General features: G+C 44.1%; 1 protein-coding gene across 1 annotated transcript in view; it reads left to right on the forward strand.

Moving 5' to 3' along the window:
• Positions 1–5067: 5067 nt before the first annotated feature.
• Slc24a3 (solute carrier family 24 member 3) overlaps positions 5068–23458 on the forward strand; it is a 489152-nt gene continuing 470761 nt past the window's right edge. Inside the window, exon 1 of the mRNA XM_037205267.1 lies at positions 5068–5500. Coding sequence (XP_037061162.1) covers positions 5359–5500 — 142 coding nt within the window. The 5' untranslated portion in view covers positions 5068–5358. The remainder of the gene's footprint in view (positions 5501–23458) is intronic.

Consider the following 23458-nt stretch of genomic DNA (forward strand, 5'->3'; position numbering starts at 1 on the left):
TGAATGGGTCATATGACCCCCAGAGGGGTCGCCACCCACAGGTTGAAAACCAAATGATCTTAAGAGTGCTCAAAGGGCTCAAATTGTGAATGCTTAATCTTTCCTTCTGAGCATTTCAATCTCCTATTTCCATGATTCTGGATTATTTTATGGAGCTTATTTTTCACATTCAGGTGAAACAAGGGATGCAGACATCTCCATAGAGTATGCTGGTGTGTGGTCCTCAGTTCTTCAAAACACTCCAAACAAGTCAATTGAAAATATTGACAAGGAGGAGCTAGGTAATAGATCTTTCCTTTTTAGATTTTCTTCCAGGACCCACACAAAGTGCCCACCTAACTGTTGCTTTCTCACAGCAGCAGGTCTCAGCCTTCTGAAGAGTCCCAGGAAGCATGAGAATAGTACAGCTGACTAGGTAGGCCTGTACCCCACTGCCCAGGTGGCTGGGTGGACATCTCTGACATACTCACATGGACCTGTAACACCAGCTAACATTGGATTACAAGGAAGATCTATGATTATGAGGGACGGAGTGTGTATTTTTTGCTGAAGGCATCTGTTCTATTTTCCTCTCCTCCCCCATCTCTCCTCTCTTAAAATAAAAGGGGTAGAACACACAGGGGAAATGATTGTACTGACTTTCCCCATGAAAAGCAACTTCTAACGTGGATGTACTTCTTGAGAATTCCTCCATACTCCTCTTTAAAAGTATGGCACCCTGTTATCCGCCAACCCATCTGTTGACATGTGTCACTGAAGTGACCCTTTTGCCAATCCTCATGTGGTACAACAGGTTTGAGAAGCAGCCAGTGACTGCTTTCAATTTTAGCTAAAGTTCCTTGCAAAACTAGCTGGCCCGGGAGGTCATTTGTCTCTGGTCCAGAGGCGGTGGTTTGATTATTCTTGGCTCAAACTGAACTTGGAAGGGAACTGAAGCATCAGGTAGGGAAAAAAAAAAGAAAAGAAAAAGAAAAGAAAAAAGAAAAAGAAATCCTCCATACCTACAGAGCATGAGGAAGAACAAACAAATGCGTGCCACCAGTGTGGACAGATTTCATGGAAACAAAGCAGAGTGACTGAAGTTCAAGGACAGGTAACAGTGACCTAAAGTGACAGGAATAGGGAGGAAGGTTGTCTTGTGGAAGGATTATTGCTTTCAAAAGAGATGGTGGGGAAAAAATGCCCCGGGCTCTATTTTGGTACTTATTTAGCAGGGCGCATGTACACATCTGACTTTGTGGAGTAAAGACTTAGGCTGTGCACATTCTGATATATATGTATATCATATACATCACACATATATATGTATATATACACACACACACACACACACACACACACACACACACACACACACACACCTCATTAAAGTCCTTTTTATAAAGAAGAAAGCTGTGGTTTAGGCCATGAGCCAAGGGAAGAAAACTATAGTCATCCATGTGGTGAGTCAAAATTCACCAAACAAATGCATACAATTGGAGAAAGAATGAAAAAAATATTAACACTGAAATTAATGATAAAATAAGAGGTCTCTTTTGACTCCAGTAGTAAGCTGAACACCTAACACAGGAGGAGCCCATGCTTTGGACATGGCATTCTCGATATCCGCACTCCACAGAGGAGTTTTTGTACTTAAAAAATGCTGTTGTACAGCTTTAAAAAAAAAATAAAGGCAGAGGGCAAGGAAAGTACAGTGTCTTCCTCAGTAAAAGTGAGGAAATGTGTGTGATGGGCAATATGAAGAACACATGTGACCCACAAGTGAAGGGTAAACTGGTCAGTCCTACCCATACAATATACATACAAATCGCATATCCTTAATTCCCAAGACCCATAGAAGGTCCTACATCCAAGGTCTGTCGCAGAAAGTTTTTTTTTTTTTTTTTTTTTTTTGGTCTTTTTCTCCTTCTCCCTAAAATGACCCCCGTGGAGTGGACAGCTTGTGAACTTCCTTGCTCCAGCCAGGCCTCTGTGTTACTGAGCAGCACAGGGAGGAGTCACTTCTTCATGCAGGTGGCTGCTTTTCTTTTTTCTCCTCCCCTTCCTTGTAAATCCTGGCTTGTCTGTTTAACACCACTGGCAATGTTTGGTGTTATGGAGACACAACCTCACTTTGTTGTGGAGACTGCTCCGTCAGGTCTGGGCACTGTGGGTGAGGGGAGATCAGAGAGCTTGGTAAGACTGCAAAGAGCCCAGAACAATCTGCCTTGTCTTGGAACAGTGGAGGCCCCACCTCATTGGCTGAGGAATGATACCAAGCCAGTGTTATCATAGGAGGGACTGTTGTCTGCTACTGTTGTTTATTATTGTTGCTGTTTTGTTTCAGATGGAGTTTCACTGGTGTAGCTCAGGCTGGCCTGGAACTATGTTTATAGCCCAAACAGACTTCAGATTTGTTATCCTTCTGTCTCCATCTCTTTTTAGGGTTTGGGATCACAGAAGTGTGTCAGCATGCTCAGTTTTCTGGGAAGGCTTTTGATTTTTGTTGTTGTTGGTAGTGCAATGGTGGGGCCGTGAAAACAGTGAATTACTTCTATTCCCTGCTTCAACACTGCATGCAACTGCACGTGAAAGGCTTATGGAAGCAAAAACTGGGGCAAGGAGATTGAACCCTGCCTCCTGCCAACATGGAGATACTCTGTAAATACACCTGCTTCATTCTCGGAAGGGAAAAGGGCCCAGAGCCTTCAAGCTTCTTTTTCTAAACAAGCTCATTCTGGGATGGAACCGTAAGTGTGGGATTTTCATCTTGAAGCATAAGATGTGAGACCAAGTGTGGAACAGACTGGGGAATAAAAGGAAGCAGCCACATTGGGATCCTTGAGCTTCCTGATCATGAAAGACCACAAATACATTCTTTATTCTGAGTCCTGCTCCTTCCAAACTTCTGTTTCCCGAGGAGAATTCCTGCACAGATGCTCTCACCCTAGGAATTAGGGGGCCTCTCTGAGCTAAGGCACTGTCAGGAGGGGGACCAGAGATCTCTGCCTTTCGCTCCCAGCGATGATTGGCAGCTCCAGAAGCTATTTTTCAGTGTGCTTAGCCTCCCCACCTCCTTTTATGCTGAGATTTCTCAGAACAAGTATCAACTAGCCAAGCCCTCTCTGTGGGCCACAAGAGTCTCCTCTCTCTTCCAGGGACTCATCAGTTCCTAGTCCTTCTCCCTCCCTCCCTCCCTCCCTTCCCTCCCTCCCTCCCTCCCCCTACCCATGCCCAGATCACACAATTCCTTCTGCCTATGGTATTTTCTGCCCCAAGATGACTTAGGGTTCATTCCCTGACTCAGTAAATTCCAGGTCACCCCTCTGCTCCCACTCCTGCTTTTCATACAGACACCATAAGAGTGTCTTTCCTAGCACAATGGATTACTCTGAACTCCTCAAGGGTCTCAGAATGCTTGACGGAGGTGGCCTAACTAGAGAATTCTCCATCACATTCCAAATTTGGATGGACCTGAAGTGTTTGAATTCCTCCTTTGGTCCCTGGCAACTTAAGCAAAGGTAGGCTCACCTAGGCATTTCAGGGAAGGTGTGCTGGACACGGGGCAGCCAGCAGAGAGTAGGAGGGAATAAACTACACAATGGGAAATTAAATCTTCCGCTCTTGGTGTGTGTGTGTGTGTGTGTGTGTGTGTGTGTGTGTGTGTGTGTGTGTGTAAAATGGCCCTTCTTTGGAAAGGAGACCAACTATGGCCACTCCCCATTTCCCCAGATGTTATCAGGGAGGCTTCTGACAGTATGTGGGGTGGAAGGTCACCTACTGCTGATTCTGTGGGTCCTTTGGGACCTAGGCATAGAGAAACCTGTTCACAAGTTCCCTCCTCCCTTCCAACCTCCCAGGGCTAGACTGCTCAGTCCCAGGAGCTTCTACACCGCCATCCAAGCTATGCATCTGGTTTCTAGGGTCATCCCTTTTAGAATAAGACTTAGGTTTTCAGCACCACGTGTAAAACACATCTCTTCCTCCTTTCTTCTGGGGTTGTGTGTCTTCCAGTTTGCAGGCACCTGGGAGGAGGAGGCAAAGGAAGTCCAAGCATGGAGAGTGAGCTGTGCCTGGGATCACTAAGTGCCCTGTTCAATGGTCACCTGCTGTAGATGGAGGCGGAGACATTAGCTTCCACACCTTAAACAGGCAAGGGTAGAAGAACCCAAATGAGGGGAATAGGGGCCTAGGGCTTAATCTTGTGAGATAGGCTGATGATCCTTGTAGAAGACCAGGAGCCTCCTTCCCAGGGATCTTGCCAGGGCCCCCTTTTCTTCAGCCACACATTGGACTTGCTTCAGTTCCTCAGAGAGCGAAATGTGAACCTGAGCCAGAGGGGGGAGCCAGGACACCCCTAATAAGCCAAAAGCCCCCAGGAGACCAGTTTTAGAACTTGAGCCTGGCTCACGGGGATCCCCACCAGGGGGCAGAGGGGAACCCCGGAGGCCCTCGGGAGGAGGCAGGACCCAGTGGTTAGCAGTGGCCACCTAGCACACTCTCACGCTCTAGCTGAAGGCAGCGGATGGAAGAGGGCCAAGGGAACCCTCCTTTTCTCTGAAAGTTTCAGGCGAATCCTTCTTGGTAGAGATCTGTCTACCCGAATCTCGCCTTGCAGGGCTCAGGCACCACCGCTTTCTCTGGGCACCAAAGGGTTGAAAGGCTGTGCACTGGGCTCCCTCCGCAGCCCAGTCTCCTCCCTGCGCCCCCTCCTCGCAGAGCTGGCCAGAGACCCATAGCCTCCCGGGCGCTGCCCCCCACCCAACCTCGTGAACCCCACCCCCTGCCGTCGACCCGCTGGGGGGGGGCTACGGGAAGCTGCTCTCGCCGGTGCCGCTGACGCTCTCCGGCCGCCGCTGGGCTCCGAGTCCCCCGCGCGTGGACCGTGGAGTAGGGGGGCGGCCCCGCGACGCGCTCCCGAAGCCCGAGGCCAGGGCCTGCTCAGGGTGGCCAGCGGCTGGCCCTCCTCTCGCCGGTCCTTCCCCGCTCCTCCTCCCCGGCCCCCGCCACCCCCGCCTCCCGGCCGCCCCCGCCGCCGCCGCCCCAGGCCGAGCGCGGGCGCGGAGCGTGGGAGCCATGGTGCGCGAGCAGGAGAGGGACCCTGAGCGCAAGGAGGCGGCGGCGCGGGCGAGCGGCGTGGAGGAGGAGGAGGAGGAGGAGGCGGCGGGGGAGGAGGGACTGAGCGATAGCGACGAGGGCGACGGCGTGGAGACCGGCAGCGGCCGGGAGGAGGGAGAGCAGGAGGCGGCGGCCGGGTGGGAACGCAGCGAGGACGCGCGGCTGCTGCGCGCAGGGCTGCCTCCCGCCGCCGTCCCCGCCGCGGCCGCCCGCGACCCGAGCGGCCGCCGCCCGCCGGGGACGCCGCCCGGCCGCCCGAGGATGCCGCCGCCGCCGGGCGACCAGGACCGCGCGCGCCGCCGCCGCCGCCGCCGCCGGAGGGACCTTCTGCTGAGCCAGCTCTGCTTCCTGGCCTCAGTGGCGCTGCTGCTCTGGTCGCTGTCGAGCCTGCGAGAGCAGAAGGGTGAGTGCTCCGCCGCCTGCCCCGAGTGGGCGCTGCGGCTCCAGCGGCTCTGGCTCCCCGGGCTCAGCGCTGGTCGGCTGCGCTTCGGCTCCGGTCACACCGAACAAGCACGAGGACACCCAGGTCCCTCGTAGGGCTGGGGAGGAAGGGGTCTGGGCGCTAGGACGGCTGCGGTGGAGGAGCGGCCGACCCCCTTGGGCGCCCTGAAGACCTTTACTTGTGATTCTTGCCTTCTGCCCCTTTCCCGCAACCTGAGGACTGGGGGTGGCGGTGGTGACAGGGAGTCTCACCCGAAGCAAAAACCCTGTCACCACCAAGGCCAGTAATAAAGTTATTCTGGCAGCAGTCAGTACCTGTGCAGGTAACCAACCACCTGTACTCCTGGCTTGCTGAGGGCTTGCAGGGCTGGCTGACCGGCTCACGCCCGGTTCTCCACGTGTTCTCCACAGAGAACAGGTGGGGTGGACAGCCCAGAATGCTCCTTGCCACCGTTTCAGTCCAAGAACAGGTGCTGGGAACTTCGGACCGGAGAAAGTGAGAGCTACCTGCTGGGGTTTAGGAAAGGGCATGCTCTCTTAAAGGGTCGCTCAACGGGAACACATGGATTCATTTCTCAAGGCTGGCTTCCTTCCCCGGACTTGATGCTGGGGATGGACCACTCTATGCTGTCCACTTTTTCCTGGTGCCTTGGCTGGCGGTACACACACACACACACACACACACACACACACACACACACACACACACACACACACGAGACTTTGGTCTTATCTTTGCCCTTGGCTTTTCTGGAGCTAAAATAGATATCGAGGAGAAATGTGCTCAAAACAGTTGTCTATTGGAAACAATTTGGACTCTGGGATGCAGCTGTGTAAAAGAACAAAATAACACCACGGAAAGGAAGGACTTGGGAGAAAAAAAAAAAACGGTTGTAAAATGATTTTGTATCCTGGCTTTTCAAGTGTCAGGGTTTGTGGGGAAGCAGACAAATAAATGGTTGTGGGTGGAATAAAACATTTACGGATATATGCTGTACTGTTGAGATAGACACTGATCTGATAAGCTGTGCTTTGAAGCACACAATAAAGGCATTTTGATAGTGATGGTGACATTTTAAAAGATGCCATCAATCAAGACAGGGATTCCCCTCACATTGGCTGGTGTGTGCTTCTTGGTGAAACTCGAGGGTCATTCTAGACTTAGCAGATCTCTCTACAGACTTCATCATATATGGTAATAGGAGAGAGGCAGTCCTGGTTTTCAGTGAAGCCTGTAGACTTGACGAGCCTCTCCATTGCTTTGGAATCTCAGATTTTCTGGCCCTGGGTGCTGATGGGGGGGGGGGGCTGTGTTGTTGGAATGAATTGAGACCTCTCCAAGGGCAGATTGAGACCTGCTAAGCAGTGTCCACTGACTGTCACCAAGAGGCTTGGTAGTTTTTCTGAGTGAAAGCCAGCAGATAGTTTATGCCTCCCTTGGCAAGAGCTATTCCAAGTCAATTACTTGGTGGCCGTTTCCCTACAGGTTGGGGCCCTTGTGAGTGACAGGCTTCTCAGCACTTTCCAGGGCATAAAAAACATTGTTTTTTTCCTGGATGGTGACTGTGACTGACTCACACAGTGAAGTGGATCCATTGCAGGGGGCTTCAATTCCTTACCACCACCAGGAACTGGAATGGCTGGGCTGATGGGGTAGCACGCATTGTAAACTTGGAACCTGATGACTAGACTTTCATTTTGAAGTAGTTTCCCTGACAATGACATTTCTGTCTGGGTGCTACTGACTCAGATTTTATTTTGTAGCATACCCCCATCTCTACCCTTTTCTTATTAATCTTTCATATTCTCTTTCTCACTGTCACTTTCTCTCTAACCCCCCTGTCAATGTCTAGTTTAGGGACCCTTGATTCCCAGCCCTTGAAAGACTTAGTTGGGAGAAACCCACCAGTTCTAAGGACCCTGCTACCCAGGCTCTGCTTATCCCCTCCACCCCCAGCTCTATGGCTTGCTGGTCCTAATTCTTTCTCTAATCACCTTCTCTTCCATTAGATGCTGCTGTTTTCAATAGGGGAGGCACAGCCGTGTTGCAGCAGCAAGGCATAGTTTTCTTTCAAGATAATTTTAAACAGATTAATTACTGCATAGGACTCTTCCACTGATATTTCGCTTGGGATATGCTATTGAAGATTATAAACATCTGAGTAGTGACTCTTACCCCGAAAACTTCAGGACCATTCTACATAATGTCCTTTCAGCATGGGCAAAAGGTTCGTAATTTTGCCCCACTTTAAAGACACTGGGACTCACAAAAGGGCGATTGAGTAAAGTCACATAGGAGTTGAGAAGTGGAGGGACAAACCAACTTGAGGTGACCTGCTCTTTGTTCCCAGTTGCGTTCCTTGCTTTGGGGTGCAGCAGAGTGATGTTTATATGGTCATGTGGGGGTATGGTTCCTAATGACCAAAGGTAATATTTTACCTTTAAAGGCAATTATTAAAGGTAATTATTAAAGATAACAAGATGATCCTCCAGAGGTTTGTTCCCCAAAGGTCTCCCCTATTCTTGTTCTTTTTCTTTCTTAATAAAAAGGGCAGTTAGTTCTTTTTATAAGAAAGTTCAAATAGAGGTGTGTGGAAGTTATGTTACATAATGTCTAACATTTCTAATCATGGAATTTGGGCTCTCTTGATTTCTAAGTAAATGCAGATTGGGTTATATACTGAAAAGTTTGGTTCTATTTGCAAAGGTTTTTTTTGGTGCTCAGTATTTGGTTAGAAGAAGTATAGCAAATAATCTATACTGGTTCTTTTTTTTCCCCTGTGTAGCTAGGACATGAGGATTGTTTAATTTAGGTCAGGAAGAGTTAGTGCTGGAATGAAGGGAATTCTTAATTCTAACTACAACAAAAGCAATAATAATAATAACAACTACAGTTTGGGCATCTCAAGTGCCAGGCATTGTGCCAAGCATACTTTATGTGCATTTACCTCATCTGCAAACACTGTCTTCAGTCCTGTGAGCCTTCAGCAGGGGAGACACAGGCCCCAGGTGCCCTGTTTAGTTGTTACTGATGAAGATCTCCTTTTTGATCTCTGTGTTCAAAGCCAATTTAAATAAGGTGTTAGATTTGCTAATGAGGGTTTTCATTTATTCTTGCCATGAGAATGGATTATGTTTGTATATATCGAATAGCTTAGAAGTGTTTCACTTTTCTTGATATAAACTACATGGCCGTCTTTCTCCAGAAGTAGGGGTTCTAACTCAGGAGCAATTATATACATCTTGTCTAGAAAGTTCTCAGGATGTAACTAAGAAAAAATAAACATTTGCACACACACATATACACATTTGTGCGTAAGTGTGTGTGTGTGTGTGTGTGTATACACACATACATATATGGCTATATATTTTGTAGTTCAGTTACTCTTGCTATTTAACAAATTAGCCCCAAAGTTGATAACAACAACTGTTTAACTTTTTTGCCCATGGATGCTTCAGTTCAGGGATTTGGATGGGCATGTTTGGGATGGCTTTTCTCTACTTCATTATGTCATAGGCCATGGCTTGGAAGAGTGCAAGACTGAGCACCTTGACAGTTGGCTCTGGAATCATCTGAGACAACATCGCTCCCATTTATAGGGGTTGATGTGGATGTTGACCTAGACCAACGCGTGACCTTTCCATGGGACTCAGTTTGAACTTCCTCAGAGCATGGCAGCCAGGTTCCCAGAGATAGCACCCCTGACAGCAAGATGAAAGTGCCTGGCAATTTTATGCTCTAGCAGAAACTACAGAGTGCGGCTGCCATGCTGGCCTTCTGCTGGTCAAGGCAGGAACAAATGCCACCCAGGTTGAAAAGGTGAGGACAAAGAGTCACTATTTTCTCAGTTTAATGGGAGATATGATTTTGGAAAAATCTGGAGATCTGGGAGGATTGTAACGTAGGAGTGAGTGAAGGCATTTCCCCAAGTGGCCAGTTGTGAATAAAGGAAGAATATACATATACATTTGCATGTAGACGTTTGTATGTGCACCTATGTGGACATACACTGTATATACATGCATATGTATAATGCCTTTGAATGTCCACCAGTCATGAGAGTATTGCCATTAATCTTATGTGGGATGAAGACAGGAGGTAACCTTTGAAGAAGGAGCTACAGTATGGATTTGAACTGCAAATTGAGAATCCATCTTTGCTTCCTGGAATCCCTCATCAGAGGGCTTGGGGTGAGCCTACAGAGTCCCTCCCTTGATGTCCCCTTCCTTAGCCTTCTCTTTTCTGATCTCACTTGGACTTTTCTGTTGCTTCACAAGGGTGTGACCTTTTTGGGCCCAGATTTCTCACATATGTTGGTCTCACTGTACTGCTGTGTCCACCACAACCAGCTAGTCCTTCACTCTGCAGTTACTTAATCTTCCTGCAAGGCCAAGATCTTCTGGACTGTATTAGATTCCCACTGTGTTCTGTTGATTATATTTATCAAAGACGACAGCTATCTATTTGTTTGGTCGAGTAACATTCCTCTTCACTGGATTCTGAGCTCCAGGAGGTCAGAGACCCTGTGATCTAGTCTGACATCTGTCACCCCCATCATCCAGCCCACAATAAGAGCTCAAAATGTATTTGTTAATTTGTTAGAGAGAAGTCCTTCTGATTTCTGAACTTCAATGCCTGCGATAAAAATAAAAAAGCAAAAACAAAACAAAACCCACCATGTTTTAGGGCCCCACTTGCTGGCATGTGCTTAGTTTCTTAATTTCTAGTCCTGTAAATTTGATGTTGTTTGCCCGTTTTTCTTTGGAGAGCACCGAGCTGGCAAAAAGTGGCAGACTGTACCCAGTATCAGTTGGAAAGGGGTAGGATTTGAACCTAGGGATGCCTGTGTCAGAGCTGCATATGGCTGCATTTTCAGCACTGGCAGAGAGGAATACAAGCCAGGGATTCACCCTGCCTTTTTCAGTCAGCCAAGGAGTAAGGAGTAACAGAAGGTTGGTTTCATAGAAGCAGTATTTTAGAAACACGTTGCTTTCAACCTTTTCTATTTTCCGCACAAACATATATAGAAGTGTTTCTTTCCTCCTGCCTTTTCTTAGCTGCTCATCAACCCAGATTTTTCTCAAAGATTTCCTCTCCTCAGAAGCCTCGAATCCTTGTGGGAAGATTTTTTTTACCCCGGAGGGTTGGCAAAGCCAAAAGAATTGCAAAACTAGCTGTTTGCTGAACATTCCAAGGCCTGGTGGAAGCCGGCTGATAGTGCAGGACTTTGGCAACTCACGCTTCTACAAGGAGTGTTCCATGCACACAAGGAAAATCTTTATGTATGTGTTTGGGTAATGGAGGGGAGGATACTACATAGACTGTCCGAATGGAGAAACTGAGGTATAGGGGATTAAAAGAAAATGTCCCCGGAGTCACACTGCGAGTGAGTTATGATCTCAAGAGGGTGACTTGAGGATTTCTGGTTGATGGCTGCCAGTTTCTGATCCTGTAGCATTTATTTGACAGCCTGTTTTATTCATTGCTTGCAGTAGTTTCAAACGAGGTCCTGCTGTGTAGGATCTGAGAATGTGAAGTTTTGAGGACACAAGTGAAGGAAGGTTTGCTGTGATCCAAGGGGGTGGTGGCCTGTGGGCTTCCAGCATTCTGCTTGCTCTTCTCTCAGTCTGCTTCTGGCTTGGGGTTGGCCATGCTCCTCACTGTTGCTCATGTTGGGCGCCACCATTCTTCGATGGCTTCCTGGTCCCCATCACTGCCTTGGTTAGTTGTCTTTGTGAACTTCTTCTCAGTGGATTCCATGGAAGGGGCCCTTCCCAAGATCCCAAGGGCAGCAGATCCAGGGATCTCTGCCTATGCCTTCTTTAATCAGGCATTTTGCTAGTTGTGGTGACAGTCCTATCTGAGATTGACACCCAATGTCAGTCTTTGAGCTTTGTGGGAAGAGGGGCACCGAATGGCTATTTATTTATTTATTTATTTATTTATTTATTTAGGTTTTTCGAGACAGGGTTTCTCTGTGTAGCTTTCTGCCTTTCCTGGAACTCGCTTTGGAGACCAGGCTGGCCTCGAACTCACAGAGATCTGCCTGCCTCTGCCTCCCAAGTGCTGGGATTAAAGGTGTGCACCACCACCGCCTGGCCAAATGGCTATTTTTGAGAAATCATTGGCGATATGAATGAGACCTACAGCATGCCCTGGAGGAGTATGTGATGCTTCAGAGGTGCTAGGACCTGAAAACTCATTTCTATGAGTTAGGAAGACAAACACTCCTAGAAAACTGAGAAAGTACTGTGGGCAGGCAGCAGACAGAGATGCAGCTGCAGAGGGCCAATAGCCACAGATAACATTTTCCACCCTCAATTGTCAAGTGGAGAATTGGAATTTAAAAATAGTGGAGATGTCATTTCTTTTTAATAGTTGGATTGGCAAAAATTAATGGATCCAAGTGTAATTAACCACAGTGTGGAGGCTGTGCGGCTAAGTTGTCGTTTGCTGTTGTTTTTGAACCACATACATGCTTATGGAGTTAGAGCAGCTGCATGTATTTTTGAACCCTGCGTACAAACTTAGTGGACTCCGACCCAGATGTGGACCATGGGGCTGGTTGGCTGGGGCCTTTAAAGTCTGGAGTTTAGGATTAGAAGGGAACTCTGGGAGTCAGGAAAGACCGGTGCTGGTTGCTTCTTTAAACCCTGCAATCTAGCACCCATTCTTTGCTTTTCAGTAGCTATGTGTTCCTGAGAGGGTGAGCAAGTAAGATCAGCTCAGCTGCTACCCAGCTTGGAGAGTTTCCCATCTGTGGCTTTTGAAGTGTTGACAGTGCTCCTTTTCATTTTTCCCTTTACGTGTCTACGTTGTTCTGGCTTAGGAAGGGGTAGCTTTACCTTAGGGACCTGGTCTGCCACCAGAATTTGAATCCCCACAGGGCACAAAGGAACAAAGGGTGGCGGGAGGCCTTGGCGACCAGACTGGTCTTACACATCCGCACCAGGAGGTCAATAATGCCACTTTCTAGACGAACGTGAAGTGTTCATTTTTGGATAGTTTGAGGTGGCGAGCTGGTGGGACACGATGAAGCTGACAGTTGAAAATCGGGATTATTAGCAGTTTCAACCACAGACAAGGACTTGTGAGGAGTATACCAGAAGGTGAGAATTATCTCTTTGGCAAGCTCATGTTCTTCAGACTTCTCTGCAGTGCCACCTGGGAAACTCTGAGCTTCACTTGTGTCAGAATCTTACCCAGAGATACTGATGGAATGTTCCAGGGTATGGTGTGGACATTGGTTTTTAAAGGGTAATACAGTTGATGCCAGTGTATAGCCAAGACTGAGCCCTGCTGGGGTAGGTTCAGATGCAGCACTCACTGTATTATGGCTGTGTAAAGGCCCATTGTTCTGATCTGTGAAATACACTGAACTCCATTTTTCTGTTCTGGATGAAAACCAATATTCTTTTGCTTAGTTTTCTAAACCGTTGTCACAATTTCATCCCAAACTCTCTTCCCCTGGCCTCATCTCATCTTCATATGTACGCTGACATTCAATGCTTCATCAGAGTTTCTTTGGGGAGCGATCTGCACGTGGGTTCTTCTGGCCTTTTCTTGTCTGCCAGGTGACTCGGTAAGCCTGCCATCCAGATGTCATCTTGCCACCTCCCTTCAGCTCTCTGCCGGTCACATCTCTTGACTCTGCCCTGGAAGTCATCTTCCTAGAAGCCATGCCTGCATCTCTCTTGGATTATTTCCCCCAATTGTTCTTTTGGATCTCAGACATTCCAAGTGCCTCTGCACCAAGGCAGGGAAAGCACAGGTTTGAATCCTTGTATGCTTGATCCTTCTTCTGACCCATGTGCCAGATGGATTGGGCTCATAACATAGGTTACACACCTATAATCCTAGAACTTGGAAGGGCTGAGCAGGAGGGTTATGGTTTTGAGGCGAGCCTTAAATCTAAAAATAAAAGGAAAATAATTTAGGATGGGCCTCATTTTCCCCTGGGGTCTGAAGATGTTGCTTGGCTATCTTTCTTCAATGATGTCTCTAAGAAGCCTGATGGTGTCCTGTTTCATTGTCTTTAGACTCTGTTTCCTTTTTCTGAGACAGTTGCTTGGCTCCTCCTGTGTTATTTTCTCGAAGTGTCAGTGAGTTAGAAGACTAGTACGGGTGTGTGTCTGTCCAGTCCCTTAGGTCTTCCACCAGATTCTTCTAATCTGGAAGTGCATGTCACCCAGGCCTAGGAACTTCCCCTCAGTAGTGTTCTCATCCTTGTTCACTCCCTTTCTGGGTTGTCTGTTACTGGATGTATGAGTTCCTGAAAGCATCTCCTATTCTACATTTCCTCCCTCCTCCTCCTCCCTCCCCCCCTCCTCCTCTTTCTTTTTTCCGAGACAGGGTTTCTCTGTGTAGCTTTGGAGGCTGTTCTGGATCTCACTCTGTAGACCAGGCTGTCCTCTAACTCACAGAGATCTGCCTTCCTCTGCCTCCCCAGTGCTGGGATTAAAGCATGCGCCGCCGCCGCCACCACCACCACCACCACCTGGCTCCTCCCTACTTCTTTCACCCTTTTGACTGAGCTTTTCTTTGTGTTTTGAGATAGTTTTGTTATACAGCTCAGGCTGGCCTTGGATTCATGATCCTTCTGCTTTAGCTTCTCAAGTGCTGAGTGTACAGTCACTCAAGTGCTGAGTGTACCCTGGACTTTTGGTCTGATTTCTATTAATGTTATTTATTTAATTATATTAACACATGTGGGTATTTTGACTACATGTATGTCTGTGCATCACATGTGTTCCTGGTGCCTGAGGAGACCAGAAGAGAAATATGGATCCCCTAGGACTGGAGTTATGGAAAATTGTGAGTTGTCATATGGGTGCTGGGAATCAAACCCAGGTCTTCTGGCAGATTCTTAATCTCTGTGTTCTTAATCTCTAGTTTTTGATCTAGTGTTCTTAATCTATGAACCATCTCTCTAGCCCCTCCACAAATTTCCCTAACCAAGAATTTCCCTCTCGCTTAAACAATCTTGGTTTAATTATTCACTTTGGTGTGTGTGTCTGCATGTATGATGTGTGGTGGGGAAGCCTGCATGTGGATTCATTGGTAACCTTATGGAATTAGTTCTCTGCTTCGACCTTTAATGGGTTCTGAGGATCTCACTCAGGTCATCAGGCTTGCACGGCAAGTACTTTCAACCACTGGAACATCTTGTGGTCTAGGTTTCCAACTCTTACAATGGCTTCAATTCCAAGAGCTGTATTTCCTGTGGGAATGACTTTAGTAGCTCCTTCTTCTTTTATCCGTCTGAATCATCTCTCCCACTTCTAAGTATCCACGTACTAGTTTTGAAGATTCCCTTTCTCTCTGTGGACTCTTCTATAAGTGGTTCTTGTCCATCTGCTTTGTTCCATTTTCCTTACCGGTGTCTTTCAATGTCAGAAGAACTTTGGTGTCTGAGCCTGCCTTGTGTGTGGGTGGAGCTGTTTCCCTGGAAGCTCACCTGACTGGGCCATGTCACTGGGAAGGGCTTTATGTGTCTCATTTTCCATCTTTGTCAGGGGTTAGTCGGATTTATTACAGTAAGATCACTGTGTCCTGCCATCAGCGGGGAGACCTGTTCTCTCAGGGAGTCCAGTGAGAGAAGAGGTTTTCTTCAGCCAAAGCACTTTCTCTTACTCCAGGACTTAGGTCCTCCAAACCATGACTGTGAAGGGGTTCTATAACTTATTTGATGACAGAACCCAGGCTATCCCAAGTTATTTAAGTCAGCATGCCTTCCTCCCTCCATCCTCTTCCCTTTCAATTTTAGCTACTATACATAAGAAAACTAAAGGTGGTGGGTAGGAGGAATGGAAAACCTTTTCTAATAGAATTTTTTTATTGAGTGAATTGAAGAGTCTCAGATAGGTGGAAAACAAGATACAGAGACCCCATCGTATATGTTTTCTAGTTAGCTTCACTGTAATAGTTTGCAAAATTATGGCATAATATTATCAGGAGGATGATGACCTCCATCCAATCCACCTCTCTTACTCTGACTATCTTTATTGTGCATGCAGGTGCATGCATTCATGTGTGTGTGCATGTGTGTGTGTGTGTGTGCGCGCGCTCACGTGCACATGCACACTGGATTCTGCACAATTGTATAACTCATGTGGGTTTGTGTATCTACCGCCAACAGTCAAGGTAATGGAGAAGGATCCCTCTTATGACAGCACCATCCATACCTATTAGTACAAAAGGACCAGTGGCATTAAGTAATTGATAATCACCTACACTCAAATAAAGTCAACTTTAAAAATCAAGATTTTTAAGAATGAGGGAAAATCACCACCAAGACTATTACATTCTGCACAAAATTTTGATTATACATTGGGTCAGAGAAATGATCACCAAGTTCATTTACATTTGAGAACTGAAGATGTGGACTTCCTCCTGTGTTTGCAGTTACCAATCTGGCAAGTGGAAATCAGAACTGAATGTGAGGGGAAGGTTGTTCTTGGCTTCTTGAGGGCTTCTTTAATGGATAGTTATTTTCTGTCATTTGTACAATATTTTTGAATGAAGGACGCATGAAAATGGCTTCTTCAGATAGATGGACCATTCAGGCAGTTTTTCCATATTGCTTTCCTTGGTATTTGTTTTCTGGAATATTAGACATGGAGGCACTCTTAGGGGCCACTGAGTCTTAACATCTGATTTTGTTAGAAGTGACACGAGAGAAAATTGCCAATTTCACTCTTTGCTTGAAAAAAGAGAAGCCACTTAAGAAAACGGCACAGTTAAGGGAAGAATATAACGAATGAAGATCAACTTTTGGCGAATTGTCTCACATTCTGAAATGTTACTGAAGTGCTGGAGTCTCCTGGGAAACTGTTTGACATTCAGGAAAGTCAGTTCATGGGAAAAAAGGGGGGAGTCCCGGGACGAGCTGCTTCATGTAACAAGTAAAAGATGCGCTGACGGAGGGGCAGTGGCTCTCAGGGCACTCCTTGTTAGCTTTCTGCGAGTTTGTGTTCTTGTTCCACTTCCGTCTATCTTGATGTAATCAATAGGATAATGGGCTCTTTGGAAAATGAGGCGCCCTGGATTTTCTTTTTCTAGTGAGCAATGTTTGAGTTTATAACTTTCCAACTTTGTTTTGTCCTTGGACATTGATCTGAACACCGGTTGCTAGGGAGAGCTTCCTAGGACCTTAGCAACGAAGGATTTGAAAATCAAACCTATAGCCTTTGGAATGGGATTTCAGGTTGACGTTTAAAATCAGATAGTTTGGGGCTGTGTAGAGAGAGTAAACTCATTGCACCCACTTTAAACAAAGCTAGGCAAATTTAGATCAGTCCTATTGTTTTCTAACATTGTGATATTATTACCTCCCTTCAATATGTCAAAATTGAGATCAAACATATAGAATGGCTTAGATCTTTAAAAATTTTTGTTTGTCTGTTTGTTTTACAAGACAGGGTTTGTCTGTGTTTGCCCTGCCTGTCCTGGAACTTGCTCTGTAGACCAGCCTGGCCTCAAACCCAGAGATCTGCCTACCTCTGCCTCGCGAATGCTGGAATTAAAGGCATTTGCCACCACCACCCATCAGATCTTTAAATTTAAAAAAAATCTATCATCTACTTATCTATCTACCTATCCATCCATCCATCCCCCCATATCTATCAATCTATCTATCTATCTATCTATCTATCTATCTATCTATCTATCTATCTATCTATCTATCTATCTATCTATCTATCTATCTATCTATCTATCTATCTATCTCATCTTCATTCTTCTTCATCTTCATCTCCACCCATCTATCTATCTATCATCTATCTCCCCTCTATCTATCTATCTATCTATCTATCTATCTATCTATCTATCTATCCACCCACCCATATCTGTCTATCATCATCTATATATATATTGTGTGTATATGTAAGTATGTATGTGTGTACATGTATTCATGCCACAGCATAGGTGGAGAGGTCAGAGGATAACTGGGAAGCTTGAATTGTCTCCTTTTACCATATGGGCGGGTCCTAGAGATCAAACTTAGGCTATCAGGCTTAGAGACAAGTGCCCATACTCACTAAATCATCTTGCAGGTCCCTACATTTTAAAAATAAATTAATATGTTTTAACTTAAAATTGCGTACAGTAAAACTGATCGACAGTCAGGACACAGATAGTATGTAATTCTCCCTGCAGGACTCCAGATTGTCCCTTTGTAGGCACGTTCTCCTTTCATCCACTACCCTGATTCATTGCCTGTCACTGGAGTATTTGATTTTTTTAAGAATGTAGCCAAATGTAACGACACACACCTGTAATGCTAGCCCCAGGGAAGTGTAGACAGAAAGATCATGAGTTTGAAGCTAGTTGAGGCTAAACAGGGAGACCCATCTCAAAAGAAAAAGTAAAATAAAAATTCATGTTTTGCAAATGGAATCCAACACTCTATTCTTTTACTGAATATCATGACTTCACCTAAGTTGTCTTCTGAATCGGGAACTCACGCGTCCTCTTCTTGTGGTCGAGTAACCTTCCGTTTGCAGGTGTTGGAGGGTTTATGCCGTTACCTGTTGTAAGGCACTTGAGTTGCTTCCAGCATGATGTTTACTGTAGTTTTTCATAGTTATATTTTACAGTGTGAAGGGATGTCGTGTCTCATTTTCTTTTGGTGAGAAGCTATTTTTTTTTCTTTTTAAATAAGGGATAGGTATTGAAACTTCTCGAATGCCTTTCCTGTAGGAATGAATTGCCTATCTGAATTTTTTCCTTAGTTAACATACAATGGTTATTCAGAATGGACTGTGTGGAGTGGCCTCTGAACACAGAACCAGCCTTGCACACCAAGGATAAGCCACAGTAGCTCAAGAAATGGTTTGCAGTTTATATTTCTTGGATTTGATTTGCTAAAATTTTAGTGAGAACTTTTATGGTATGATTGCACGAGAAAATAGTCTGCGATTTTCTTTCTTGGTACCGCCTTTGTCTGGTTTTGCTGTCAGGGTAATACTGGCCCACAGAATGAGTTGGGAAATGCACCCCCCCCCACTGCCCCGCCCCACCCCCTTGCTCTTCTGTCTGCTGGAAAAGATTGGAATGGACAGAGCGTTTCTTTTAGCTTGTCATCAGCATTTCTTCAGGACATTAAAGTTAAGATACAATTTTAACATCTGCATAATTGTAATAAAATTGCATTTTGTTTATTTGAGAAAGGGCCTTGCTATGTAGCTTAGGTTAGTCCTCTAGCCTCAACCTCCTAAGTGCTAGAGTTATAGGTGTGTGTATCTGCCATAAAACTCATGCTACTTTGGTTTGGTTTGTTATGGAAACCAGTGTTTCTGGAGCACTTAGCAGGCCTGAGAGAGACATTGTTCCAGGTGCTTTTTCTGTCTTAACTTCCTTACCTTCCCCCATAACCCTATGGAATGGGAAACATTTTCTTTCTGTTTTACAAGCAAAGGAAAACAGGAGACAAAAAAATTGAAGTAAAATTATTGATGTTCACAGCATTTCTATATAACCAACTTAGATTAGAACCCAGCCTGTTTGATTCAAAATCACATCACATACCACACATGGTATAATCTCTTTTGATTATACTATGCCATACCTGATTCATTTGAGTTTCTATTTGACAACATTTTATTTCTGAGATAGGGTCTCACTCTGTAACCCTGGCTGCTTTGGAACTTGCTATGTAGGTCAGGCTGGCCTCAAACTCATAGAGATGTCTCTGCCTCTGCCTTCTGATTGCTGGGATTAGAAGTGTGTGCCCCTACACCTGCTTTCTTAGGTTCTCTATTTGACATCGTGAGGCATTTTCCATAGGCCCTCCGTGCTGAGAGTCTGGTGCAGAATCTTTGCCAGTATCTGACAGTTTCTTTAACTAGAATCTTAGAAACGGTATTTCCTCGTTAACAGACATGTCTGTCGGAGAGGCTCATAGTAACTGCTCTGTCAGCTTCCAGGAATGTGAACAGGTTTGAAATCCCTACAACCATGCTTGACAGCTTTGGATTCAATGTCCACTTGCCAAAAGTGAGTGTTATAATTATTGTGCGGTGCATTTCTTCAGCACTGGGAATCAAACCCAAAGCCTCTTATGGAAGCTAGGCAAGTGCTCTGTCACTGAGCTACATACATCCCAGCACTTACATAGTTCTCATTCACTTTACTGTGGAAGAATGGAATCTCACTTTTTTGTTTGCCTTTCTCCTCTATATTTTATCCATTTTTATCATTTTACTTCCTTGTGGAAAAGATTTGTTTATGTGTCATCTCAATTTTCTTTTTTCTTTTAAGAAAACAAATTCCAGGTCAGGATTATATGTTTGTGTCACCACATTCAGGTCTGCATTTCTATTTAGGGGGATAATAGTTTTTCAAAGATAATCTATAAGAGTTTTATGTGTATCCTGTATATCTTATCGTCTCAGAAGTTTTTATGGCTTACTGGTGTCATTTTCATCCAGTTCAAGTTCTTTCTTTTTTGCATATATTTATCTTTATTTTATTCTTAGATTCAAGATCTGAATCATATATTTATCCCACATAATCCTTCCTGTTTTTTTCTTCCGACCTGTATGGTTTAACTTAAAAAAATTACTCTGTACTTCATTTGGGGTTCATCGTGGTTGAGCTGAAGATGTGAACACATTCACAGGCTTGCCTGTTAATTCTAGTATTGTTTGTGGAATCATCTTGACCCACGCATTTCTCGCATCACTTCAGTCTGTGTTTATTCCTCCTGTGCTGCTGCTGGCTGCTTTTAAGACATCTCTTTCACTCCACTTCCTCATTAATTAATGCTGTAGTTTATTAACATGTTAATTATCTGGCAGGGTGAGGCTCCTGTCCTCTTGTTTTGGAAAAAGTCATTTGCTGTTATCATCCGTTTATCTTTCTAAGTGAACTTTAGAATCTCTGTGAAATTTCCATGAAATCCCTTTAGGATTGGGCAAATCTATAAATAGTGTGTGGAAAAATGGCATTTTGCAGTGCAGATTTCTCTCACCCCTGCTGCGCTGTTTTGTTTGATCAGGCTTTAAGGAAGTTAGCTGGAGTCATGATTACTTCCCTATTTCTTTCCTGCATTTGTTTGTGAAAGTTATTCTGCTGTGTATTGATTTATCATTGCCATTGTTTCATTCTGTGTCATTTAAAATGTTTCTTCATGACATTTTATTCTTTTAAGGTTTACTTTTGTTTATGTGTATGTGTTTCTGTATAAGTGCATGCCACATGTGTGCAAGTGCCTGTGTAGGCCAGAAGAGAGCATTCTATGCTCTGGATCTAGACTTCATAGAAGGCAGTGAGCTGCCTGATGGGGGTGCTGGGGACTGAACTCGTGTCCTCTGCAGGAACAGTATGCACTGTTAATAACTAAGCTATCTCTCCAGGCCCTGCATTGTATTCTAAAGATTTAAAAATTATGTAAATATAATTATTCTACTAAAGCAGTCATTATCAGCCTTCCTAACACTGTGACCCTTTAATAGTTTTAAACAGTTCCTCATGTTGTGGTGACCCCCCAGCCATAAATTTATTTTCATTGCTACTTCATAAGTGTAATTTTGTTATTGTTTTGAATTATAATGTAAATATCTGTGTTTTCCAATGTTCAGAACTGCTGTGCTAACAGAACATAGCAATAAAATGCCTTCTGATGCGATTCTGTTATACCTATACATCAGTGCCTCACCCAACCCTCATCAGAGAAACTTCTTGCAGTAGATGGGAGCTAACACAGAGACCCACAAATAAACTATGTACAGAGAGCGAGAAACTTGGCAGCCTTTGGTCCTAATGGAGATGACTTCATCAAAGCCCTCCCTTCAGAGCTCAGGGGTCTGTGGGAAACAGGAGTAAGTCTTTCTTACAGAAAGACTGTAAGAACCAGGAATGATTGGATGACTCCAAGGCAACAGTGTCTTTCATACACAACGGGATTGATGAGCATATGGACTCACAGGGACTGTGGCAGGATGCATGGGTCTGCACAGGTTCAAGCCACAGGGGGTCCCAGCACTGAGAGGGAGAAGTAGACATGGACTCCCATCCCTAACCAAGAAGCTATGTGCAATTGATACCCAATGGCAAAGGAAAGATTAGTATGCTCCAGTGAAGTTTCATTGGGTATGTTAACCACACTGCAGGACAAGGCAGCAGGCCGAGGAGTAGTTGGCCAGTACAAAACGGTATTTTAATAAACTTTTCATCTCATTTTGCTTTGTTTGGGTATTTTTTGCTTTATTGGTCTTTTGTTTTGACTTCTGTTTTTATGCAGTTTTTTTGTTTCTTTGTGTGTATTTGTTTCAGTTTGATGTTTGTTTAAATAGAGAGATAAGAACATAAAGTTGGGGTGGATAGGAAGGTGGGAAGGACCTGGCAGGAATTAGGAGAGGGGAAAACATGGTCAAAATATATTGTATGGAATTATTTTTCAATAAAAATTATGTAAATACAGTAGAACTAATTTCTTATGCAAAGCAATGACATCAAATTTTGTGGTAATTTGCTATCAGCTAAGGAAATTTTGGACCAGTTCACGACTGAGTATTTATTGATCTGTTACAGAGCTTTGTTTCCAGTTCTAGTGTCTCTGATGTTTATGATCAGTCATGGACATTGAATGTGAATAAATGCCTGGGTAATGCCTATTGAAGTGTTTAGTACAGCATGATGTAAGTACATCTCCACAGTAAGCCAAGACTAGATGGCCATGATAGAGGTTTTTTCCTTTGAATTTGATTTGTTGGGACCTTCTCTGAAAAAATGTACGCTCTTATATTAATGAGTTTATATATTTATTGACTAGACTTGGGTGTCAAAATAACATTGACTTTATAAAATGAATTGACAACTTCTGTGTTTGTTTATGTCACAGAATATGTTGTCAAGCATGGAAATGAGCTTGATAGTTAGAATGAGCCTGTCCTGGGGTCTTCTTTGGTAGCAATTTTGTATAAACTGCAGTTTCTTCCATCTGTATTTTCCTATGTGGGCAATTTCCATTTTCCCAAAGAACTCTCAATTTCATTAAGATTTTAAAAATGATCAAAATTATGTATTCTTATTTGCTTTACTATTGTAGTTATGATTGTATGATCTTCCCTCAGCACTGAGGTAAGCTTTTCTGTTTCCCTTGATTCAATCCAATGCTATTTGACTGACTTCATTAATTTTTAAAGATTGACTGATTATAGTGATCAGCTTTGCTTTTCTAATTTTGCTGACTCAGTTTCAGCTGCCATATTTCTGTAAAATCTTCTCTAATCCCTTTATCTCTTAATATGTTGAATTATGAGTATTGTCTTGATTAGTGGTCCATTCGATTTTATGAGTAGTCAGACTTATGATATATATATATATACACACACATATATATATAATATATATATATATTTAAGTATCTTGTAGTTATTGTTTGTTCTTTGCAAATAGTAGTATGATTTCCATTTTATTTCCTCTGTAATTATTTAAGAGACTGATTCCTCAGTTGTCATGGTAAAATATATATATATTTTCTAAGTTCTAGTTTTATCTCATTTTTGTCTGGAGAATATGGCCATTGTATCTTCTCATCTGTTTCAATTCCTCCTTTTTTTTCAAACAAACAAACAAAACAAAAAACTTTTTATTTTTATTAAGCATGTGTCCCACTCTTTACTTCAATATTTTTATTTTAATATATACATTCATGATAGCTGCTGCTGAATTAGATAGATGGATTATAAAATAAAGACATAAGTATAATTTGTTCAGTGGGTACTTGTTAAATGAATGAATGAGAAACAGAAATTCCTTAGATTAACTCAGTATATGTTAATAAATCAGAGTAGAAAACTGTTGATGTTCTTAATCTGTATGAGAAAGATGTAGTAATTAATACTATAAGACCATTATTAACAATTTTCAAAGTCAAACTTGAAAATGATACAGCAGAGTCTATTCCATCCCCTT

Source organism: Peromyscus leucopus, chromosome 4 (assembly GCF_004664715.2).
Source record: "Peromyscus leucopus breed LL Stock chromosome 4, UCI_PerLeu_2.1, whole genome shotgun sequence".
Classification (NCBI taxonomy): domain Eukaryota; kingdom Metazoa; phylum Chordata; class Mammalia; order Rodentia; family Cricetidae; genus Peromyscus; species Peromyscus leucopus.